The 26,938-nt window shown below is 35.1% G+C and overlaps 1 protein-coding gene across 1 annotated transcript; it reads right to left on the reverse strand.

The window, feature by feature from the left end:
- Positions 1-6,162: 6,162 nt before the first annotated feature.
- Positions 6,163-26,439, reverse strand: LOC307157152 (plexin-C1-like; the record flags this gene model as incomplete). Its single annotated transcript, XM_079868941.1, has 15 exons — positions 6,163-6,545; positions 6,703-6,864; positions 20,772-20,939; positions 21,774-21,882; positions 22,349-22,528; positions 22,625-22,758; positions 23,694-23,732; positions 23,906-23,999; positions 24,103-24,205; positions 24,318-24,474; positions 24,571-24,679; positions 24,845-24,945; positions 25,058-25,189; positions 25,311-25,430; positions 25,531-26,439. The coding sequence occupies 15 exons, from the start codon at positions 26,437-26,439 to the stop codon at positions 6,333-6,335; spliced, it is 2,730 nt and encodes a 909-aa protein (XP_079725067.1). The 3' UTR covers positions 6,163-6,332.
- Positions 26,440-26,938: the final 499 nt, after the last annotated feature.

The raw sequence follows: 26,938 nt of genomic DNA on the forward strand, positions 1-26,938 counted from the left end.
GACCGTTGAGAATCACATATTAATATAAATAGCATAGCCTAATTCATTTAAAAATGGGAATGTCTTCTTTTTTTCGACAGCTGATTAAATGCGATACACATTTGACCTCCTACAAAATTCTGGCAGTGTCAGAAGATTTGACTCACAGTCCTGCAGTAAGACTTCTACGACGACCATCATATTGTCTTCGTTTTTCGAGACAAGCCATGACCAAAATGAACATTAGCTGATTTCTTTGTAGCCACCATTTCAATCCCGCGTGTAATGCAGCTTACTGTCACCGAACACGTCATTGAATGATGATGTAAATTCCACAGGAGTTTTTTTTTTTTGTGTTCGTCCATTTTTAACATGTCTTGACTGTCATACAGTCTGACATTAATGACAACCGAGATCTTGCAGTGTGACATGGCTTACAGCGAGGATCATGTTCGTACAGTCTGACAAGCAATAATCGGAAAGGACTATTATAAATCGCAGTGTGTGCCCTGCTTAACAGTGCATTTTTTATTTGTGTGTCCTGAGGTTGACAGTTGTTTATTAGATTTTCTTTTATTTCAGTACACTAAGTGCACTACAGGGCACTGTGTTCTCACACCCATGTGATCAGACATGCAACACAGATAATAAATAAAGCGCCATATGTGAGAGACAGATTTGAGTGAGCCTGCCCTGGCCAAGTAGATCCATATGGCTCTCGACATATATGATGAAGGCAAAAACACAGCACTGATTCTGCAAACTGGTGGGTCTGCGCTGGGCTTGATGATAATGCACAGCAGTTAACCTTTAGCAGCTATTTTTAACTAAAGGTGCAGAAAAGGAGTGTGTAAAAGAGCGAAGACGGAGTGGAGGTTGGAGTGTGAGGAGACAGACTTTCATAACAGCTCTAACACATAGTTTTATGGCTTAACCAGCGTCACTCTCTCTGTCGCTCACTCACCCACTCACTCACTCTCTCACACACTCCTTAAAGGGATAGTTCGAGCAAAAATTAACATTCTGTCATTTAATCACCATCATGCACTCTTAAAAATAACGTTTTTTTATTGGCATTTATGGTTCCATGAAGAATCTTAAACATCCATGGAACCTTTCCATTGCACAAAAGATTCTTTATAGTGGAAGAAAGTTCTTTACATTTTTTTTTAAATGACAACCACTAATAAAAAAAAAAATGGTTCTTTTAAGAACTGTTCACTGAAAGGTTCTTTGGAGAACCAAAAATGGTTCTTCAATCATGGCATCTCTATAGTTTTAAGAGTGTAATATGGAATATGTTCGTTGCTCTTTTCTATGCAATTGCATTAAATGGGTAGTGAAGCTTTCAAGCTTTAAAAAAGCCACACAAGCATCATAAAAGTAGTCTATGCATTAGCTTTGGGTCATTATTCACTGAAAATATTCATGAGAGAAAATTTTAGTTTTAGTGCTTTAGTATTACTATCTGTTCAGTTTGACAAAAAATGTTGACGTCTGAGTGAAAGGCATAAGAGGATGATCTAACAGAACGCGTTTTTGCTCTTAAAAACAGGAGACACGCATAATAGTATGAATGGAAAAGAAGGCTGGGTCTCGAGCGCAACACGTGGTGCAACGGTCAAAGATGATCATCTAGTGTGTATTTGAATAGAAAAACTAATAAAAAGCTTTATGTTAACAGCGCTGAGTAATCACCTCATCTTCATAAGTCTTTATGATTGGCCCAAAGACTTCTTACGTCAGTGTGTTCTGACGTTGTACGTGATCATACCTGTAATCTTCATTCTGCGTTCACACAGAACACATTACCGGTAAATTTACCAGTATTTTTGAAGAGGTCCTATTCACACATGATCTCTTACCGGTAATTTACCAGTAAAGACTGAATGTGTGAAAGGGGCTAATGTCAGGTTTGTGAACAAATCATTCTTTTGACTTTTAATCAGATTTGATTCACAGAACCGGTGTGAACGATTTGTTCACAAATGTCAAGAATTCTTATGAAACTTAAGTCTGTCTCTCAACCAAATATGACTTCAGAAGAATGGAAAAACTCATGAATCATATTTATGATTACTTTTGCATCCCTTTTGAAGCTTGAAAGCTCCAGTCTCTATTTACTGTAACTGAAAACCAGCAACCAGGACATTATTCAAAATTTCTGCTTTTGTGCTCCATGAATAAAAGAAAATAAATTCAAACAGATTTGAAACAATGAGGGTGAGACGTATTTTAATTTTTCTTCCTGTCAGTCAATATCCATCACACTAATAGGTTTGGTTGTTATGCACATAGATTTATTAAATTTTTTTTCTCATTTCTCTCTCTCTCTTTCTTTCTCTCTTTGAATCCGCATCACTGTGCTCAACTGGAGCCATAGATGGAACATAATGAGTGAAAAACTTTTTCTCTTTTCTCTCCTGAAATGCTACCAGTAACAAAAGATGTGTTCCCAGAAGGGCATCTGCCTTCCTGGTAGCAGCGCCTATACACACACACACACACACACAACCTTGATGTGTCGAATGATGGAAGGAGAGTGTCTTCTTTCATGGTCTAAGGAGATGAGAGATGAGAGGAATTTCTCTGGGATTACCTACAGTACAGCAGGCTTCCCAGAATTCCACACACCAGGAAATGGATTTCTAGGAAGTGGTGATTAGAACAAAGTGGCAGAACGCCAGACAAGTAGGATCACCCTTCAGCAGCTCCTCCCCTTCTGATGCATACTCTCTCTCTTTCTCTCGCTCTTTTCTCTTCTTCTCTCTCTCAAAGTGCCCTAAGTCAAGGACAGTACTAATGCGGATAATATCTTTGTATTATCAATATCATCCTGATAGCATTGTCCCAACATGCATTGCAGATAATACTTGAATACAGTTAACGCTTGAATGAGAATGTCTGGATATTACAATCATCGAGAGATTTCTCAGAAAAACACCAGATCATCATTCCCCAAATCACAATAAATGACATACAGTAAATTTGATTCATGGCACAATGTTTGGTGCTGTATTCGTGTAACATGATTTACTCGTTTTAATGGTTGTGAAATAAGTGCCTGGTTTCAAAGCCTTTGAGTTCAAACATTCACACAAGTAAACAGCTATTCCTCTTTTTGTTACCTTATTCAGTTGTTATATTCACAGTTTTTATGAGTTTTGTTTTATTTTATCTTTAAAGAGACTAATTATCAAATTTGAATGAATGTGAAGCATTTTTTTCTCATATTCAAATATTAATTAAGGTGAGATTTTATTTCTAAATCATGGCTGGAGCTTGAATTATTTTTTTTGTATTTTACTTAATGGAAAAAGACTAATAATTATCAAATTGTTAATTAATGTGAATCATTTAATAAAAAAAATCTCATTCATGGCTGGAGCAGATTTTTTGTTATTTTATATATTTATTGAAACAGTAATGATTATCAGATTGTTAATGAATGTGAAGCATTTATTGTTTTCTCACTCATGTCTGTAGCATGAATGATGAATGTTTTGTTTTTGTATTTATTTGATACATTTCCCTTGTTGAGGTACTTTTTTTTAATCAAAGAAGATCAGTGTTTTAACTGTTTCTTCCTGTCTGTCTTGCTTTCTTTCTTTCAGTCTTTCGCTTCAGCTCACCTTGTCACATGAGATTTACTGAGTGTAAATTAGTGTTGGGAAAGCCGGTTTGTTTGCCCTGCAGTTTAGTCTCTCTCTGATTACAGTCTTCACGTGCTTTTGGCACTTTTATTTAGTCAGGCAGAAAGAATCGACTATAAACACTGAACTTGACCTAACTGAATCGCTGCAATAGAGTTCAATCTAATTTGTGGAATTTACCTCACAAATTTTTCATATCTAATGGTAATTCCAGGAATGTTTGCTCACAGATTGTTTAATGGCTCTATAAAGAGTTGAAAAGAATACCTTTGCACAGAGCTGTCACCTGTCGTGTTAGCCAGAGGGTGAATAGGCCACCTGTGTGAACTGGCTGTTAGGCTTTATGACCTTTCTCTCTCACTCTCTCTCTCTCTCTCTCTCTCTCTCTCTCTCTCTCTTTCTCTCTCTCTCTCTCTCTCTCTCTCTCTCTCTCTCTCTCTCTCTCTCACACACACACACATGCATACACATGATATTATTGGGATCAAATATCCCTACAAAAAACAGTTCCCATGAGAAAAAAACGCAGGAAGGTTTATGTGAGAGGTTTAAGAATATGAGATAAAAAAATACAATTTGCTCAGTATAAAAATGAAAGGAAATGAATGGAAGAAATGTGAAAATATGTTACTTTAATTCAACAAGCTCATTAATACTCGCACAGTCCTCCCAACAAAAACAGAACACCTCGTCCTCTGCCGTCACGAGTTCTGTTTGGTCGGGTTTATAAAACATATTTACACTCATTCCATAATTATTTTCAGTTTCATACATTTTTCCATATTTCTATTCATTCCTGCACATAAATCTCATTGGGTTGCCTCAGGGATGTGGTGACAGCCTGTGGTGCTCCTTCAGCGAGTCGGATCTGTGAGGGGAGGTTCAGACGAGGATTCTGAGAAATCTCCATACCCCTGAATGTGCAGATAACAAGTATTAACCAGGGCTTATTGGAAGCAGATGCCCTTTTCCCAAAAACCTCAGTAGGGTTAATTTCTGAGAGTTCGGGACTGCGTGTTTCTCTGCTGTGGTCCAGGGGAGCATTTGTGTGTGTGTGTGTGTGTGTGTGTGTGAGCACAATGCTTCTGTGAATGATGTTCTAATTCCTTGAAGGGCTTGCTGATGCGTTTCTCTTGCTGATGTGAAACCTGAATACATTTACAAATTGATGTAATCATAGTAGTGGCCAAAAGTGATGTCCAGCCTAGGAAAATTGGCATCTTCACCCTTTATTTAAAAATTATTAAAAATTTAGTAAAGATTTTGTAAGCATATTGCACAGTTGTGCTTGGAGTCTATTGTTTTATTTATGATAACGCAATGAAACATGCCAGATTGTGTGGACATAATTTTTGGCCAAACAAGGAAATTATGAGCAAGAGAGAACCAACTAAATATTATTAGCTGATTTTTGTTGTAGTCAATGTATGCTTTCTCCTGTGAGCTTTTCGTTTTTCTATGCATTTTTTCGCAAAGTAAAATAAAACCTGTAGCTGTAGTTTGCTTTTATTTTCGGCAAATAATTTTGTCAGATAAATACCTTAACCAAGGTTAGTGTTTTTGTTCTTACCTCATATTTAAAATATTTAAAACATGCAAAATATTTTCTCCATATTTTGAGTCTAATAGTTTATTTCAACTTGTAGGGTCATTAAAAACTAATATCTTCTCTGGACATTACTTTATAAATATAGGTGAATTAGAAGGGTGAATTAATTTACCCTCTCAGACTCCCCATCTAACTCTAAATGATCTGTTTAAAAAAATATATTACACATAACAAAAATATGAAGAAGTGGCTTTCCTAGAAGATAATGTGCTTTTGATCCTTCCACAAGCGAAGAGCTCAGGAATACGGCTTGACTTGTTGCTATAGTCCATACCTTTATTTTTATCACTGTCTGATGGCTTGTGTCTCAAAGCATGTGCTGTGTGTATGAGTGTGTTTCTCTGTGTATTTGTGATTTTAATAATTATGCTTTTCTGCCAGAATAATTATGGTAAATTTAGTTCTTTGAAGCAGTTCTTCTTCACAAAGGTCATTTGAAGTGACATTATTAGCAGAATAATAGAGGAAAATATGTCTAACTTCAAATACGGCATTGTTAGATTTAGAGCAAACACTGAGTTTGGAGTTTTTCTTGGTTTCACCCCTCATTTTGAAAAAAGAAAGAATCTTTCCATTTGTGAATTTTTTTAAGATAGGCACTGATTTATTTTGGCACATATTTCTGTATGTATTGCTCAGTATTTAGAAATATAGTATAATGATATTGCAATTAATAGCAGAGATAAGTCCTATAACTGTAGTAATAATCTGACATGGACTTGAAGAAAAGCATTTTAAAATGTTTATTTGTAATTAAACTGTGTTTTGCAGTATACTTATTACATCTATAAAATATAAGATTAACAAGAGAACAATGCAATTGTGTAGGTACAATGAAATGATACAATGAAAAAAAAAACTCAAAGCCTTCTACTACAAAATAATACAGTACTAAATAGCTGACTTGTCCTCTCTGTAGGAACTTTGAATGACGGTGTATTATAATAAGTGAGTGTAAAGCGCCACCTGCTGTCTGGAGAACAGCTCCACAGTATGGATCTGACAAGATCAGAAGGGTGAGAAATTATATAAGAATAATATTACTGTGGGGATCTCTGACTTATAGGTACTGCAGACTTTACTGCAGCATTTTAATTATAAAGACTGTGTGTTTGTGTGTATCTGAATTGCAGTGGCCATTGAATAGAACAAACAGATTGGATAGTGTACACTCGAAAAATTGATAACAAAATGCAAAAGATAAGAATAAAGAATAAGCATATTAAAGAAAATACTATAGAAAAAAACACCAAATACTCTGGACGTTTTCCCGTCATGAGATCATCAGAACCTCCAACGCTGATCTGAAATTACAATGTAATAAATTATCTATAATATCTATCATAAAATATCTCATGAAGTTTACTAAGATTTATATTAAACTTAACAGTCAAACTTAACAGTAATTAAGAGGCAACATTACAGTTACCATATGCAAGAAAATATCAAAACCAGACGTACAGTTATTGAGTCCACTGCTGTGACGGCTCCTGATTCTCCTTTAATCTTACAGATGACGGCCTTGGACTCAATCTTCTCCAAAACACACTGATACTGCTGATCTCCCTGTAGACCCGTCACATTCACCTCACTCATACTCAAGTTCAATGAATCTCTGTTTTTCTGAGAAAGAGATGTAGAAGAGGTTGTGAGATTCACATGCTGATGTGCAAAAACACTGACTGCTCACAATAATATATTTTCTGAGAGTTTTTAACACCAGGGCCTGGAAAAAATAGGCATGTGTGCCAAAACATGCAGACTGTACATTGATCTTAAACTCACTGTAATGCTGAACTCACCTTGATGTTGACCTGGAGGTCGTTGGCCACCTGAAAGGTAGTGAATCCAATGAATTCTGGATCAGGCTCGTAGGACAAATGCTTACAGTCCACAGTGGAGTTTCCAACTTTCAACCTAAATATGTTATATCTATAACCCTTTGGTGAGTGAAACCACATGTCCTGAGAAAGAGAGACAATTAAAATATGACTAAATGAAGCTACATATAAGCTGGGAATACTATAAATAATGTTTTACAATTATACTAGTGGTAAATTAATGAAACAACCTGACAAAGTTCTCATGCACTATATGTGTGACTGTGAAATACTGTTTGACTGTTGATCTCCATATCAGATAAAATGTTGAAAGCTGCTTGACTGGATGTTTTTTTAGGGTAATAGCTCACTTTTAGCCCAATGAAAGCATAATAAGCACTTCTTACCCCTGCGCTTCGGTTGTAATTTGTTTGGAACACTTCATCAGAATCTTGGAAAATAACTGATTCCACAAATTCCATATGGCTCCCTTCAACATGAATCTTCCTTCCACCACTGAATGAAGAGATATTTAAAATAATTTAATCACAAAGCAGACTTCAGAATCATGGAAGGTGAAACTGGAATAAAATAATACTATATAATAAAAAAAACATTATACAGAATATATATATATATATATATATATATATATATATATATATAAGGTTTCTATATGGGATAGAAAATCCCACTTTATTTACAGTATGTATGAAATTTGCACAGCGTTGGAGTCTATTACATGGATAAAAGAAGGAAATCCCCTACATTTTGAACATGAACTCTCACTGTAAAATCCAATAGCTTTCCTGACTCACATGAACTTAGTTAACTTTACTCAGTAATTTAAAATACATACTTCTTACTAGGTGTTTTTGAGTTACAGTCAATTGCAGGGTGAAAATAACAAGTTAATCAATCGTTTGAGTGACGCTTACTTGAAACAAGCAATTAGCAACAAAGGATGCAAATGACATTACTAAACCAGTGAGAGGCAGCAGTGCAGTAAAGCGTGCCTAATGTGCAGAAAATGCGTGCGTATTTCGGCGCCAAATTTGCAGATTTGGAAAGACTGACAGACTGCCTACAATTTTATCTGGAGCTTCGCAACGTTTTTGGAATAATAATAATAAGGTGAGTAATCAAGCATGCGACTTTTGTGTAAATGTTTTTTTTTTTTACTGTCTGTCGCTAATATTTTACTGATTTCCTTAATGTGTACCAGATAATTGTGATATTCTGAGCTTGAAGAATATGGTTTGGCCTGTTTTTGCGCATAAAACTATCAGGTACCATAACAGTTCCTGAAATGCCTGAAAAGCGATTTATTTGTCCCAAATGTAAGAGTTACGTTTTCTATTTTACCATTTTCACTGATGCATTATCCTCTGTTGGCATTGGTTTGTAAATTATTAAGGTTACAAATCTGGTGAAATGATCTGATGATGATTCATTATACTATTATTTTTAATTTAGTAAATTCAGATTGTAATGCAAGCAGCCAAGCACAGTAAAAGATTTTTATTTATTTATTTATTTTTTACTCAAACTCAACTGCTTTATCACTGCTGATAAAATTAGCCAACTTTTAACAAGATGAGAAACTTAGTAATGTTAAGTGATGTTATCCCTAGTGATGTTTCCCTAGTGGAACTCTCATTGCATCAAAGATGGACCAGACCTTCTCATGCGAAGACGTGAGATAGTGGATGCAGATGGAGCAGTGGCCAGCTCTTTTTACAGAGAGACAAGTAAGTACTTATTCATATCCCTTTTTCCACCATGAGAAACCACATTCTTTTTAGGTTTGTCTTTAGAATTGGCCTGTAGGCCTGACCATGCATTGAAAAATTTCCACACTGTCCCATGTTTTTTTTTTTTTTTTTTTTTTTTGCCTGTGTTGTAGGTGTTTGCAGAGTTTAACAGGATATTCACCACAGAGTAACTTTTATGTTGCTGTGGATCGCTACACACCACTCTTTGTCACAGTCTACAAGTCTTCAAGAAGCATTGGAGAGAAATTAGATGAGCTTATGCAGCAAATTAATACAGGGGTGAGTTTACTGCAGCCTTAATTTTTTATTATAATTCTGAGTTGATCATGGTTTTGCTTACAAGCTATCTAGCTGTTGTCTAAAGTGTTGTGGGGTTTTGTTGATAAACCCTTTAACTGTGAACTTTAATCTTAATAGTCACTTATCCACTTAAAGGCATAATGGTAATGACACTTTTTTTTTTCCATCTTCAGAACAAAAAATGAAGATACTTTTAATGAAATCCTAGTCCTTTCTGTTCCTCAATAGGCAGCAATGAAAGAAATCATTAAAGTAGCTCATGTGACTCCAGTGGTTTAACCTCATTTCATGAAGCAACATGAGTGCTTTTTGTAAAAAAAAACTGTAGTCTTAGCTCTCAGATTTCATCAAAAATATCTTAATTTGTGTTCCGAAGGTCTTACGGGTTTGGAACGCCATGTTATTGATTAAAGTGAGTAATTGTCATTTATTGAATTGTTAAATCTGTTTGTTAAGAATGTGTTAGAGTCAGGGTATGGTCTCAAATATATTTATTTTTATTCAGATTTTATATACATTTATTTATATTTTTGTGCTATAAAAGGTTTTTGGGTAACACTTTTACAATAAGGTTAATTAGTTAGCATTAGTTAACATAAACTAAGTACTTCTACAGTACTTCTACAGCATTTATTAATCTTAGTTAATATTAATTTCAACATTTACTAATACATTATTAAAATCAAAGGTTGTATTTGTTAACATTACTTAATGCACTAACTCATGAACTAACATGAACAAACAATGAACATCTGGATTTTTATTAACTAACATTAACAAATAGCAAATGTATTGCTCAATGTTAGTTCATGTTAGTTAATACACTAACTAATGTTAACTAATGAACCTTATTATAAAGTGTTTCCGTTTTTTTTGCATTGTATACCCCATTGCAAACTTGTGTGGACCACCCCTGTGTCAGTTGTTAAGAAAACAAATACAATAAATTTACCTTTGAACTGTATCATTTCCTTAAATTTATTTGTCCAGTTGTAAATGTTATCTTTGTAAAATTGTGAAACTATTCTCAATGATTTATAATAGATGATAGAGAGTAAAGGCAATCGGTTGCAATAGGTTTGCATGGTTTTAACAAGTAAACTGGATTGCTTTTGAAGTAAAGTAAACTCAGTAATTCCAAGTTGTATGCAGAAAACAGAGTTAACACAAATGAGTACATCTAAAGTAAATGGTCAAGTATACTATACAAATTAGTTTTAAGTTACTGGAACTCTCTTGTAAGTATACACTACTAGACATGCACTTGTTAGTACTACACACTATACCTATTTCACTTTACTCATTTTTTTCAAGGCAATCGGTTTGCATGCTTTTTTTTAAGTAAGGTTTACTAATTGGATTTTACAGTCACTCCCTGGGCATGGTCCTGATTATAATAAAATTAACAGAAAGTCAACAGAAAGTCCCCACAATGACATAAACGCCTGTATGTACAGTAGTAGCTGTTCTACCAGTGGTCTGAAAGCTCTTACCTATACCAGGAGACTGTGGGCTGTATTCCTGTGCAGCTGGGCTGGGAACTGTAAGTGATGAGACTGTTACCATAACAACGGTCGTCAGGAGTAACAACACACACTTTCACTGTTCCTTTAGTTCCACTGGGAGGAATGTGGAACCTTAAAGTGTCGCTGGAGCGATCAAACACTGGAGATCTGAGGGGAAACATTCATGCACAGATATACAATATCATTTATATCAATCTACACACATTCATAAATACGACTAAACACAAACACACATAATCTCACTCTTTAGGAATACAGTCCAGATCCCCTTGAATATGGATTTTAGTGACAGATTCCAGGTTTCTTCCTCTTAGTGAAACGTTGTTTCTGCCATGGAAAGAAACCTTGTTGGGCTCCAGAGAGAGAATCTCTGGCTCCTGCAGGAGACAAAATGGTGGGCTCATTGAAAACATCATACAGACAAAGACATGGAAAAAAATCCATAATATAGCACAGTATATAAGTAATTGAACATTTTGTTTTGAGAAGTATTTTAAAGAACATTTTACATGGCCTATGGTGCTTATAAAAACAAAATCCTCAGCACATGACACTTACTTTGTAGTCCATGTCAGAGAATAGATCTTTACATGCATCCTAAAAAGTAGAAAAAGAGAGAGAACTCTGAGCGGTTCATTTACTTCCTGACTTCGCTTCAGTCAACACAATGATATTTCTGCTATCAACAATAAATTAAGTGCAAACAGCCTGCCTTCTTGGCAAAGGCCATTTATACTAACTCTGGCCACCATTTTCTGGTTGAGCCAGACAAAATTACCTAAATCAATTGTGCTGGTAACAGAAGTAGTGGCACATTTTTTCTGAACTCATTCTCCTCCCTTTTCCCATCGCATGTCAGGTCGGAGAAGCATTTATTTTAATTAAAAATCAAGAAATTATTAAAAAAGTGTTATTGTATACTTTTTTTATAGTAAACTACAATACACTGAGGTGCACATAGTATCTGCCACTATTTGCACTGTAAGTAATAATTAGCATCTAACTACTATTTTCACTTAGTGCAAATAGCCGCTACCATAAATGAATCATCTTGACTTTTTATGAAGATAATTGTTATTTCTCAATAAACAAATATACTGCATTGAATAGTTTGGTTAAACATGGTCTCACCTGTACGTGTAACTGCGGTCCAGGTCCATGTTTCCAATCACAACGCTGAGAGGAAGAGGACCACTGACACCCAGATGAGACACACTGCACACACCTGCATTTATTTAATGTCAAATGTGACTGAAATGTGTTAAAACACTTTATGGCATTTTGAAGAATGAAAGAATCTCTTTTAGGCGGTGCAGTTCTTACTGTGTATATGAAGGATTTGGTGAATTATTTGTGATATTCAAGCAGTTCCTCAGTGTCAGCGTCTCTGTGATCTTCTGATCCTCAACATCAACTGAGACATTTAAATCTGAATGGATTACAAAAAAATCAGAATGAGATTTTATAAATGATTACGTGGCTTTCTGGATATAGTTAGTCATCACAAAAAACAACAAAAAAAAAAACAAGTTTGATCAGGACTCAGGATTCTCACACTTATATTTACTGTATGCATTTGCCAGACATTTGAATCTAAATCTTGTCTCTTTTTTTTTTTTTTTTTTTTTGTGGCTTCAGAGGGGTCATGACTTGAGGCTTACTACCATGGTTACTGTTGCTGAGAAAGTGAGAGGAAATAACTCATGGAAATAAGACATTTCTTGTGCGGTTGCTCTGTGGTCATACAATTTAGACAGAACTTTCCTCCCTACAGCCGAACAGACACACATATTACTGAATCAATGTTACAAGTCCCGGAGTTTAAATGAAAAAACAAACAAAACAAAAACACACAGATTATAAGAAAAAGGACTAGGAAAAAAATTATGTTAATTAGTAGTGAAGGCAATTTCAGAATACAGCACATTTGATGTATGTTGTCATCATAGGTTATGTATTGCTGATTTGAGTCTAATGTTGTGTATTTACAGTTTCTTGATCTGTTATTTGGAAATCATTTGTGCTAATTGTCTTTCATCCACCTTATTTTAATCTAGCAGAAGCGGCCATTTTAAAACTTTGAACGTGCTTGGCTTCTGATGTCATACACTTCCAGTTACTTTAGTTGTACAAAAACAGTTTGTTATGCTTGATATTGCAAAATATCTTGATATTGTAAACTGGAATTTGTTATATCATTATCTTAATTTATTATTGTAATCATAAACTCACTGATTTGTTGCACAGATAGTTTAACCATTTCCTGAACTTTGTTACTCTTCCAGTTAATTACCTTTAGCAGCTAATGAATCAGAAATCTCTTATATTCACAGGAAACAGCTTAATTCTACATGAAAGAAAAATAAGATTGACTAATTATTATAGAATAATACTTGTGTGCAAAACTGCAAACTAAATATAATGCTTTCAGACATTAATTGCATGTTATTTGCAATTAAATGAAACTAATTTTTAAATTCAATTATATTAAATACAATTAAAATTACTTTTAACATACTTAAAGGGATAGTTTACCCAAATTTTTTTAATTCTGTCATCCTTTACTCACCCTCAAGTTGTCCCAAACCTGTATAAATTGTATAAACACAAAAGATGATATTTTGAAGATATGGTTAACCAAACAATTGATGGACCCCATTGACTTCCATATGGAGAAATAAAATACTATGGAAGTCAAGGGGAAATATTTTTTTCTTTTTGGATGCACTATCCCTTTAAGTATACATAATTTCATACTCCTATTGTCTGAAATATGATAAACTAAAAAGTTATGTCATATAGCTCTTTAAATATATTTGTAATTATACATTTGCAATGATGAGGTTGCAATTAAGTACTTTTAAAATATATCAACGCATTGAATGACACTACAGTTCAAATTTAAATCAAGTACCTGACTTATTAAAACAAAGATTTAAAATATACTTTAAAGTTTTTTTTTTTTTTTTTGAAATTATTACGAAGTGCACTTTTTAAGTGTACTTAAGTGTGGCAAGTGTTTAGTCATGGAAGTGTACTCTCGTTAATACATATATATATATTTTAAATATATACTTTTATAATATGAAGTACACTACAAGTGCACATTCTTAAGCAAACAACTACACCAATCCAAAGCACTGACAGAGAACCAACCTCCAGTATAAAGTATGTGATCAGGAAAACTACAGGAGCAGTTTGGGAAAACTGCAGTCAGATCAGACCCGTCACACAGATTCACACTTTCTTTGGTGAAGGAACATGAGAAGGCGGGATTTCCTGTGCTCTCCAGACTCAAGGCAAGATGTAGCGTAATCTGTGTAGGAGAGGGTATTGATATGTCAATAGGAATTGCTAATATGTTGTCAAAGGCATGAAAAATAGTTATATAATATTTCAAACAAATATAATACCTTTCTGGAAGATTTGTCATCCCAAGCCTGAAAAGAAACCAGAGGTTCCTGAAGTGAGTCTTTTGGGGTGGACATCCATGGAGATTTTGAACATTCGTCCTGGTTGGAGCATCTAGACAAGCAGAAATATATCATTTAGAGTTGTTATGCCAGGTTGCATCATGTTGGCCATGTTACTGATTTTTTTAAGTAGCTAGCATACTTAATAAATACTTTACAAGTGCAACAGATATGAATCTGACCTCTGTGTGTTCACACACCAGCCGCAGAGAGGATCCAGAGCAGCTCTGCAGTCTTTCAGAGAGCTGTATTTATCACACTGAACCACAGACACTCTTCTGAGCTACATCAAAAACATGAGCAGAAAGCAAATAAACATCCACTATTGCGTTCCCACTGCTTTTTAAAAATGAGAAATAAAACCCCAGATAGGTTGATTACAACAATCAGAAGAAATTTGTTGTCAGATTACAGTTGTTCCCTCCGCAGCTCTAGTAAAACCCATTGCAGCAGTGTTAGATAGTTTCTTAATTTAATGTCAGGATAATATAACGTAAGGTATGGTGATATAAATGTACATTACACTCGATTTTTTTTTTTAAAAATGGCTATATTTACAGTTAATAATTGTGTAAATGCAGCATCATGAAATTGTGAAAAGGTGCCAAAATCTAAATGCTTCACAAATTTTGTCAAGCATGAAAAAAACAACAGGTTAAAACATATTTTTTAAATGTTGAGTATCACTTTTTTATTAACTGTACAGTTTTAAATCTCACCTCTTTCCTCAGAGCGATGAAGATATGTTTGAAATCTGTATCAAAGTGCATTCTGGGAGGCACTGCTCGTTCATCATCAGATTTGTACAGCACTATTGGACAGCCTGGTGTGAATTTCTCATCCAGCATAAACTAAAAATACAAACCTCATCATTATCCAAACTTTACTCAAATCAAATCATTATATGATTGGACTTTATTCATGTAATTTATTCATGTCACTAAGATATCGAGTACCTATCACCGTATGATTATTCACAGATTCCACAAAAGTGCTCAAGTTTCTCAGAAATGCAGAAACTAAGTTACAAACTACAGATCTAACCGAAACTAAAACAGACTTTTAATATAAAGACACAAAAAGAGAGTCAGAGTGAAAATATGAGCAATTAACGAAGCACATTATTAGTCATTGCTTATAATTATTCATTTATTTTTCCAAGTGTCTGTATGTAGGTCCTAAAATTTTTGTGATAATCTCCCCCGCCAATAAATGTACGTCTAGTATATTGAAGTGTACTAAAGACCTTGAGTGTACTTACCATTGAAATAGTTGAAAGTGATGGGTCTCAGTATTATAAATATGTAATTATGTTTTATTATATTAATTATGTTTCAAGTTCTGTTTTGTGTAATAATGCATTTTTTAAAAATCAAGTTACCATTATAGAGATTAGTGTTCCTTTGAGCTAAAATCTGGTTAAGACGTTTCGTTATGGAATATGTGAATGGCCAAATCCACAGATCTAATATTATTTCTGCTCTCAATAGTAAGTTTGGGAAAGAAACCACTTCTTGTGTTTGCAGTAGTTATAGGCCTATCATTTTAATGCCAGGACCATTTTTAAAACTAGAGTCCATTTTCATGACCATGTGAATAACATAAATGACACAATAACATAAAACTTACTTACAGCCTTATTCTTTCTACAGAGGAGGGTTTTTCAGAAATTAGTGAAAAATAAGATATGAGACAGACCTTTATCAGTTGTCCATCACTGGTTCCTATGAACAACACAATCCAGGATCCACTTCTATCTGCTGCCACTGATGACATTGAGCTGTACTTGAACACCACAGAGAGCGGCTGAAGGTTACTACCACTCTGTAACACAAAGAACAAAACTATTATGACTTTGGTGAATAGTGAAATTAAGTTTTGTCATGCAACATATTATATATTCTATTACAATTATTATACATAACTTAAATCAGTAGAACATCTAAACATTTGTAAAAAAACAAAAACATTTGTTTATAATAATTAACAATAAAAACATTAAAAAAGCATCTATATTGAGAACATAAATGCTGATTTTCCAACCTCAGAATCACATCTTTCACCAGTAGCGCAGAAACCCTTCACTTTGCCTTGAACTCTACTGATGTCGTACAGAGCCAGCGCGGTGTTCTCCGGATCCTGCTGATTCTGCGCACTGAACACTCCTGCCCAAATAACACCGTTCCCTGAGGGAATAACGGTGGAGGAGACGAGCACTGGACGAGCTTTATCATTGCAGCACTCTATCGTTGCAGCCTGTAGGGATTTAAAGATGTCTGACTTTTTTCTTTTATTGCTGTCCATCCACAGGACGTGCACTTTCCTCTCCGAGTCAGTCTTTGCGTTGAGAAATAAGTAGGACTCTGAGGGAGAAACTGTCTGGAATCCGTCAACAAACTCCACATCTCTAGCGGTGCTCTGGATGAAGGTGGTTGATTTTTCTTCTATGTAGTTGAAAATCCCACCAGTTTGAGACTGTAAAGTGTTCCACAATTTAACAACAGGATACGGATCTTGAGGTTTTGTTGGTTCGTCCTTTTTCCCAACCAAAAGGTACCTACTGGTACTTGGACCTGCTATGAACGCAACAGATTTCTCATTCTGTCTCAGTCCTACCGATATACTTTCATCGTAAATACTCTTTGTAATGTCATTCAGATCAAGAACTTCACAATATCCATCTCTAAAAGTCCCACAGGTTATCAGGGTGTCGTTGTCGTCAAAAGGCACTAGAATGTTGACTCTGTTTTGATAATTGGCATTAGTGATGTCCTTCCTCTTCTCCTCAGAAAGATCGAGTCTCATCTGATGTAGTCGATGGTCAGTAAGAACGAACAACTTACTTTTACCAACTACAAAGTCCTTGATGTCTCCATCAAAGTTCACTACATCACTGCAAATGCAATGTTTCAAAAGTGGGAGCACAAGTATTGCAAGTAAGTATCCTCTCATCTTGCATATCTGAGAGATCAGCTGAAGTTTCGAGATCTTGTCACAGAGATCAACTGCGCTCAGATGTGCCCACGGCTGAAGTGGATAGAAGTGAAAGCAGCGGCTCTGAAGATGCCTGATGACTTCCTGACTTGTTTTGTAAGTTATACCATATCATGATGAGACACTTTTCATAATCCTAAATAAAATAAGAGTAAAACGAACTCTCTCTTGAAATCATTTTATTGACAGCAGACTTTATATTTATTATAATCTTAAATAACTCTTATCTTAACGAGCAGTTGGACAGGCCTACTTTTGTAAGAGACAGTTGGACAGGCCTTCTTTTGTGAGATCTTGTTACAGTGATCATCTGCTCTCAAATGTGTCCGCGTGTAAGCCTGGATTACCCAATGGGCATTATGGGAACGGGCCGAGGAGCCTATGCGCACTTGGGGCCCAAGCAAGGGGAAGAATTTTCTTTACATTTCAAATAATGACACCATGTATAACCAATAGGGCTGTAACGATACACCAAACCCACGATTCGGTTCGTATCACGATTTTTGATCCACGATTTGATACAAAAACACTGTCAGTGTCGGCTGCAAAGATTAAGTTGACGATGCTGACTCGCAATCTTCGCAGTAGTGAACGCGCCAGAGAGAAATGCACATTTCATACGGATTACATAAGCATAGAGCAGTCTGTTTTCTTTCGTTTTGAATTGTTTTGTTTAAAAGTATACATTTTAAACTTTCTATAGATATATTTCTCAGGTCTGTGAGGCAAGTAGTCTACCGTATACGCTTAGTTCCGATTCATTTATGAGACGAGCTCCAGTTCACGCGCCGGCGCCTCCGTGTTGTGATTATCTATTGTCTGCTATATTTACTTCTTATTTATTAAATCCAGGCAATTGATTGATGAAACATTGATTAAAATGATTTTTTCACCTAAAAGTTAAAGATTTTTTTGTGTCACGTCCGTAACGCATGTGTATTTCCCTCATATTAAATCTAAAACGCATGTGTAGACTGATATTTTTCTAATGTCTGGACGCCTTTATTAAGGGAGTATGGATATATAAACAGACGTTTCAATATATTGGTAGTAAATGCATTTTCTGAGAATTTATATTTCAAGTTTTTAATGTAGACGTGATCCATAACGTTGGAATTGCCCAATTTTTAAAGAATTTATCCTCAACTAGTTTTGTGGTGTAGGTCTACGTATTTTAGAATGTTAACTTCAAATAATACTAATAGTAATTTAAAGATGTGGTAGCATTGGATCTGGATGGGAAGGATAACTCTGGGAGTTGGAAGGGACGTGTCGTGATTCTGCCTTCTCACACCGCGACACAGGTTTGTGGATCTGAGTGTCCGATTTCGGTTTCATATCGCATATCGTTACAGCCCTAATAACCAATAAAAAGCATGCTGATATTTGTATTAATTTAAATAAAATTAAATAATTGGTCAAGCGCAGGTGTAGAAAGCACTGACGTAACAACCCGCCCCTGCGCAGTCTTCAAATAACCCCGCGCTGAATCGAATTTTGAAATTCAAAAGCTTGATTGTGTGGGTGGGGAGGGGGGCCCTACAAGACATTGTGCCCAGGGGCCTCTGAATTCTTAATCCGGGCCTGTCCGCGAGTGAAGTGAGTGGAAGTGAAGCAGTGCTGTGAGAGGAGGGTGGGGTGTTTTAAATACAGAGAAATTGTAGCTTACTTTCTGAAACATTTATCTATCCAAAAAGTTACTTTAGTGAAATGTAATAAAAAAAATAAAAAAAAGATCTGCGTTCCTTGTATACCGAAGCATACAATTAAAAAGTAGAATAGGCCTAAACGTTTTAGAAATGATTTGATGACATCAACAGGAAGGGTTTTTTATGAAGTAAGATTTTTTTTCCACGTAGTTTGTATAACAACTTGTTTAATAATAACATTCGTATTAGTGTCCTGACTGTAAGGCTCTGAAAATCAATATGAAACAAATATCGTAACTGGACACAAATATCACGCACTTCGCAGACAATAGAAAAAGCATAGGTCTACATTTGTAGCCTACAGTATATGCAGAAAGAAAGTAGTTTAAGAACATAATTCTTTGCATTGAAAATCATTATTTAACTCATCGGTTCATCTGGCATAATGATGATGATGATAATAACAACAAAAACAGCCTAATAATAATATTAGCTTAGCTGAACTAGGCTGATATTTGCACACTTTTGTATATATTATGTTATTGAATGTATGAAAAATAAAGGCACTACAATGAAATATTACAATTTTATGCACAGCTGGTATGTTTGTTAAAAATGTGGAATCTTTAGTATACAACATAGTACATGTGATGATGATACATACAGAACAATTCAGATCTGTGTTTAGAAGACCTTTTAGTGTTCTTAAGATATTTAAGGTTTATTTCATGTTAGAAATATAGACAAATTATATTCTATTCTATTTTATTTTAGAGTAACTACGCTGTGCTCTGAAATGTGTGCTGGTGACTAGCAGAAGTAAAGGCATGTTTCTGTGAGTTCATGTGTGCTTGTTAATTTAAATCAGACCAGACTCTTTTTTAAAGGATTTATGTTCGGCATGTTTATTAGTAAGTATGAGGTGTAAGGCAGTATAATGATAACATAAATGATCAGATTAATAACAAAAAATGACAGAAAAATTTTGTAGGTGTTCAATGAAAAATAATCAATGAAAGCATTCTCTTACAAAATAACTGTAAATAACAAACCAGTCCTCTGCAGGAACTTTGAATTGATTGTAAGTATATAGCGCCACCTGATGTTCAGTCTCAGGATTGCTCTCACAGGATATTTGAACACAGAGGTTGTTGAATAGTTTAAAGCTGAATAATTAACTATATATATATATATATATATATATATATATATATATATATATGAAGAATATAAAAGAAAATGCAAACTGCTCAAATGTATAATTCCATAGAAATACGCAGATATAAAAAGTATAGAGCTCTCTAGTCTTAGAAATAGCAACTAATAATTTTTAAACTTTTTCACAAAAAACATTTTTTTTTTAGAATAATTTTTTTTTTCTGTGAGTGTTTTCATTGCTCTTTCATACTTGGCCAGGTGTGTTCTGTGCACGGAGGCAGAACAAATAATTTGTATTCCCCATCCTGAGAACATAATTCCCAATCGTGATCTAAATGACAATGAAAAGCAGTTTTTTAATCTCATAAAGTTGATTTAATAAGATTTAAATTAAACTTAACACAGCACTGTTAACAGCAATTATCAAGTCAAATTATGAACTTCCATGTTTATAGATTTACCAAAGAATTGAAGATATCAAAAACCAGACGTACAGTTATTGAGTCCACATCTGTGACGGCTCCTGATTCTCCTTTAATCTTACAGATGATGGCATTGGACTCAATCTTCTCCAAAACACACTGATACTGCTGATCTCCCTGTAGACCAGTCACTTTCACCTCACTCATACTCAAGGTCAATGCATCTGCCTTTTTCTGAGAAAGAGATGTAGAAGAGGTTGTGAGATTCACATGCTGATGTGCAAAAACACTGACTGCTCACAATAATATATTTTCTGAGAGTTTTTAACACCAGGGCCTGGAAAAAATAGGCATGTGTGCCAAAACATGCAGACTGTACATTGACCTTAAACTCACTGTAATGCTGAACTCACCTTAATGTTGACCTGTAGGTCGTTGGCCACCTGAAAGGTAGTGAATCCAATGAATTCTGGATCAGGCTCGTAGGAAAAATGCTTACAGTCAATAGTGGCGTTTCCAACTTTCATTGACAAGCTTAACAGTCCACTGCCATCATAACGGGGGGAAAGAAACCACGCATCCTGAGAAAAGAGAGAGAATGAAGATATGACTCCAATACATGTGACACGTGAAGCTCCGAAGCAATAAAACACAATAAAATTGCATGAGCTGACACAGACAAACTGCTAATTATTTTCATGTTATGGGTGGTAACTGACAAGCAATTTTAAAATTCTATAATATTTAGTGAATATATATATATATATATATATATATATATATATATATATATATATATATATATATATATATATATATATATATTATATAGAATTTTAATATTGCTTGTCAGTTACCACCCATAACATGAAAATAATTAACGGTTTGTCTATAAAGAAATTAATACTTTTATTTAGCAAGGCTGCAAAAGTGACAAAGGTAAAAAGATTTCAAATAAATACTGTACTTTTGTACATCCTATTAATTAAATTATACTGAAAAAACATATCAAAACATTTTTTTTTTCAAAAACAACAAAAAATATTATTGTCCCCAAATTCTTGAACTATATATATATATATATATATATATATATATATATATATATATATATATATATATATACATATATATATATAGTTCAAGACTTTACACACACACACACACTTGTATACACGTTTGTGAGTGAGGGATAATCCAAGGCCTTAAAATAAAGTAACCCCTTTAAAATAACCAATTACATATTTAGAGTCACTGAAGTGCTTTTAACAATTATATGAGCAGATAAATGACATTTCTTTCTAAATAAGACCTCATGCAGTGCATGTGTGAATCTGGGCTGTTTGAATTGCTGACCTCTGTGTATCAGATAAAGTGCTGTGAGTAATTGCAGGAGTAATAAACACACGTCTTACCCCTGAGCTTCTGCTGTATTGTGTTTGAAGCTCTTTATTAGAGGGACGGGCAATAACTGATTCCACAAATTCCATATTGCTCCCCTGAAGATCAATCTTCCTTCCACCACTGAATGAAGAGATATTAATACATATATTAAAATTATATATATTAAAATATTTATTATAGAGATATTAACCATTTCAGCCAGTAATACAGAATATTAAGAACGGTCTTGCTGTCAGCAAGCAAGTTACTCTTTCTGAACCTCTAAAATTTAAACAATACTAGTCTAAGGTCACATGTGAGTCAGTAAACGGCAGCTCTCAGAATTATGAAACATACAGGAAATTACTTAATGACTCTAACTTCTGATTTAATTTCTTTTAATCTCACATACATGTGTTTCTCCACAGTATCTCAGCAGATTATTACTTTGCAAATCTTCATTTTCCATATAAACAGCATTCTTGCATATTTCAGGATTAAAATGCCATTAGATTACCATGAGCATGGCATTCAAAATGTGCAGTTTTCATCTCAAGGCACTGATGGGATATGGAAGCTGTTCTGCCAGTGGTCTGAAAGCTCTTACCTCCTCCAGGAGACTGTGGGCTGTATTCCTGTGCAGCTGGGCTGGGAACTGTAAGTGATGATACTGTTACCATGACAACGGTCGTCAGGCGTAACAACACACACTTTCACTGTTCCTTTAGTTCCACTGGGAGGAATGTGGAACCTTAAAGTGTCGTTGGAGCGATCAAACACTGGAGATCTGAGGGGAAACATTCATGCACAGATATACAATATCATTTATATCAATCTACACACATTCATAAATACGACTAAACACAAACACACAGAGTCTCACTCTTTAGGAATAAACTCCAGATCCCCTTGAATATGGATTTTAGTAACAGATTCCAGGTTCCTTCCTCTTAGTAAAATGTTGTTTCTGCCATGGAAAGAAACCTTGTTGGGCTCCAGAGAGAGAATCTCTGGCTTCTGCAGGACACAAAATGTTGCACTCAGTAAAGAAAGGACGTACAGGAAAAAAAAAAAAAAATCTATATCATTTAATATGACCACAACATTTTTAATGAACAGAAGTTAAAACATATTTTTTAGAATAAAATTATAATATATAATTGTACATATAAAAAATATATATAATTTAAAAAGCATGATGATTGACACATTGTTTGCTGCTGATATGATGTACAAGAAAACTACTGTTGTTTTAAAGGGTTAGTTCACACAAATATTTAAATTCTGTCATTAATTACTCACCCTCATGTCATACCAACCAAACCCATAAGACATTCGTTCATCTTCGGAACACAAATGAACATATTTTTCTAATGAAATCTGACAGATTTCTGTCCCTCCATTGACAGCTATGCAACTACCACTTTGACGCTTCAAAAAGTTCATAAAGAGATTCTAAAACTAATATGAATTGAGTGGTTTGGTCCAAATTTTCGGTAGAGACTTGATGGCTTTATATAAACTCCTAAAATTAAATCTGTCAGAAAATTTGGACTAAACCGCTCAATCCATATGGATTACTTTTAAAAACTCTTTATGAACATTTTGAAGCATCAAAGTAATAGTTGCGTAGGATGTCAATGGAGGGATAGAAATCTCTCTGATTACAAATATCTTCATTTGGGTATCAAAGATTAACAAAAGTTTTACGGGTTTGAAACATCATGAGGGTGAGTAAATGATGACAGAATTTTCATTTTTGGATACATTTTCCCTTTAAGAGAAGATTATGAGCAAATTATTCCTAAGAAAAAGTAAAAGCAAAACAAAATACTCAGACACTTGTAAAGTCATATTCATAAGTTGAGTCATATTAATTTGAAATAGGAACAAACTGAAAAAACAACATCCCTATTCTGTGAAGTTGGGTTCATAATCAGTATGACACTTACTCTGTAGATAATCTCAGGCCGTAGATCTTTACATGCATCCTAAAAAGTAGAAATAGAGAGAGAACTGAGCGGTTCATTTACTTGTTCATTTACATCTTACACAATGATATTTAAGCTATTAACAATTAATTAATATAATCTTGAATTTTTTAAAGGTTACATATACAGTACGTATTTCCCAATATGTATACGTATAATGAAGCATGTCTCACCTGTATGAGTAACTGCGGTCCAGTTCCATGTGTCCAATCACAACGCTGAGAGGAAGAGGACCACTGACACCCAGATGAGACACACTGCACACACCTGCATTCATGATTCATGATATGATTTATTAATATAACCTATAAAGCTCTGTGTTATCATTTCTGTACTATGCAATTTTTCACACTGAATTTCATTTTCTCACTGTGTATAAGAAGCATTTGTGTTTTCTGTGATACTGGAGCAGTTCCTCAGTGTCAGTGTCTCTGTGATCTTCTGATCCTTAATGGTAACAGTAGCAGAGACTTCTGAAACTGAATAGATTATCAAAAATGTTTATGGTTATAAAAAAAATCATATTCTGACTACAAAATGTACTGTATAATAGCGCACATACAACTTTATTAATAGAAAGCCAACCTCCATAAAGTATGTGGTCAGGAAAACTACAGGAGCAGTTTGGGAAAACTGCAGTCAGATCAGACCCGTCACACAGATTCACACTTCCTGTGGTGAAGGAACATGAGAAGGCGGGATTTCCTGTGCTCTCCAGACTCAAGGCAAGATGTAGAGTAACCTGTGTAGGAGAGGGCAATGTTTGGTAGTCATATAAATTATTTATTAAATATATTCCCTAAATTATGATAAATACTTCCAGATTATGACCCTCTACCTTTCTAGCAGAATTCTCTGTCATCTGAAAAGAAAGCAGCTGTGTCTTAAGAGAGTTTTTTGGGATGGACACCCATGAAGTATTTGAGCATTCATCTTGAGTAGAACATCTGGATAAAAACATCAATTTATCACGTACTGTTTGCACACTGCTCACCATGTCCATATAGATGATAAGAACTTAAAAGACTGTTCAACAGTGAACCATTTTAAGTGATGATAATCAGATATCATGTGTGATGTGTGAAAAGTCCCATGTGATAAAGGCAGATCACCTCTGTGTGTTCACACACCAGCCGCAGAGAGGATCCAGAGCAGCTCTGCAGTCTTTCAGAGAGCTGTATTTATCACACTGAACCACAGACACTCTTCTGAGCTACATCAAAAACATGAGCAGAAAGAGATAAGTGTGACGATTCAATGTAATCAGTAGAGTAGAGACATACTGCCAATGGTTTGTTTGTTAATTGCACATTTCTAAACCTCACCTCTTTCCTCACAGCGATGTAGATATATAAATCTACTGGATCAAAGTGCATTCTGGGAAGCACTGCTCGTTCATCATCAGATTTGTACAGCACTATTGGACAGCCTGGTGTGAATTTCTCATCCAAAACCAGCTAACAACAAACAGAAATACAAATCATAAATTGTGATAGTATTTCAAATGCAGAGGTAAACAACAGATTAAATGGAGGGCAGGAATTTAGAAATGAAAACTTATTGAGAGGTGAAGGAGACCTTTATCAGTTGTCCATCACTGGTTCCTATGAACAACACAATCCAGGATCCACTTCTATCTGCTGCTACTGATGACATTGAGCTGTACTTGAACACCACAGAGAGCGGCTGAAGGTTACTACCACTCTGCAACACAAAGAACAAAAATATTATGATTCTGGTGAATAGTGAAATTAAGTTTTCTCATGCAACATATTCTACATAATGCTGATTTTCCAACCTCAGATTCACATTTTTCACCAGTAGCGCAGAAACCCTTCACTTTGCCTTGAACTCTACTGATGTTGTACAGAGCCAGCGCGGTGTTCTCCGGATCCTGCTGATTCTGCGCACTGAACACTCCTGCCCAAATAACACCGTTCCCTGAGGGAATAACGGTGGAGGAGACGAGCACTGGACGAGCTTTATCATTGCAGCACTCTATCGTTGCAGCCTGTAGGGATTTAAAGATGTCTGACTTTTTTCTTTTATTGCTGTCCATCCACAGGACGAGCACTTTCCTCTCCGAGTCAGTCTTTGCGTTGAGAAATAAGTAGGACTCTGAGGGAGAAACTGTCTGGAATCCGTCAACAAACTCCACATCTCTAGCGGTGCTCTGGATGAAGGGGGTTGATTTTTCTTCTATGTAGTTTAAAATCCCACCAGTTTGAGACTGTAAAGTGTTCCACAATTTAACAACAGGATACGGATCTTGAGGTTTTGTTTGTTCGTCCTTTTTCCCAACCAAAAGATACTTACTGGTACTTGGACCTGCTATGAACGCAACAGATTTATCATTCTGTCTCGGTCCTACCGATATACTTTCATCGTAAATACTCTTTGTAATGTCATTCAGATCAAGAACTTCACAATATCCATCTCTAAAGGTCCCACAGGTTATCAGGGTGTCGTTGTCGTCAAAAGGCACTAGAATGTTGACTCTATTTTGATGAGTGGCATTAGTGATGTCCTTCCTCTTCTCCTCAGAAAGATCGAGTCTCATCTGATGTAGTCGATGGTCAGTAAGAACGAACAACTTACTTTTACTAACTACAAAGTCCTTGATGTCTCCATCAAAGTTCACTACATCACTGCAAATGCAATGTTTCAAAAGTGGGACCACAAGTATTGCAAGTAAGCATCCTCTCATATTGCCTATCTGAGAGATCAGCTGAAGTTTCGAGATCTTGTCACAGAGATCAACTGTGCTCAGATGCGCCCACGGCTGTGCTTTCACTTCCAAGTGGATGGAAGTGAAAGCAGCGGCTCTGAAGATGCCTGATGACTTCCTGACTTGTTTTAGTATGTAATACCATTTCATGATGAGACATATATGATGAAGCAGGGGAAAAAAAAAATTCTTGATTATGTTTTATCATTTGCTGATGTTTTATCTGTAGCGTCTGGACCAATCAGACACACACAAATTATTCATTTATTTAATGAATAATCCAGTAAACTCACTCTCCCAACAAATGCCTGTGAAACTTCCCCCAAAAACTAACATCCCAAATGAAGCTAACACACACTGAGACTGATAAGAGTTTTACAACCCAAAGGAATTTCCAGAGAGCTGCGACTCTCACTTAAACTCTTGCAGAGGAGGAGAAATAAACCCTGTTAATCCTATATTCTATATATAACCACAG

The sequence above is a fragment of the Squalius cephalus genome, assembly GCF_949319135.1.
Source record: "Squalius cephalus genome assembly, chromosome: 4".
Taxonomy (NCBI): Eukaryota; Metazoa; Chordata; class Actinopteri; order Cypriniformes; family Leuciscidae; genus Squalius; species Squalius cephalus.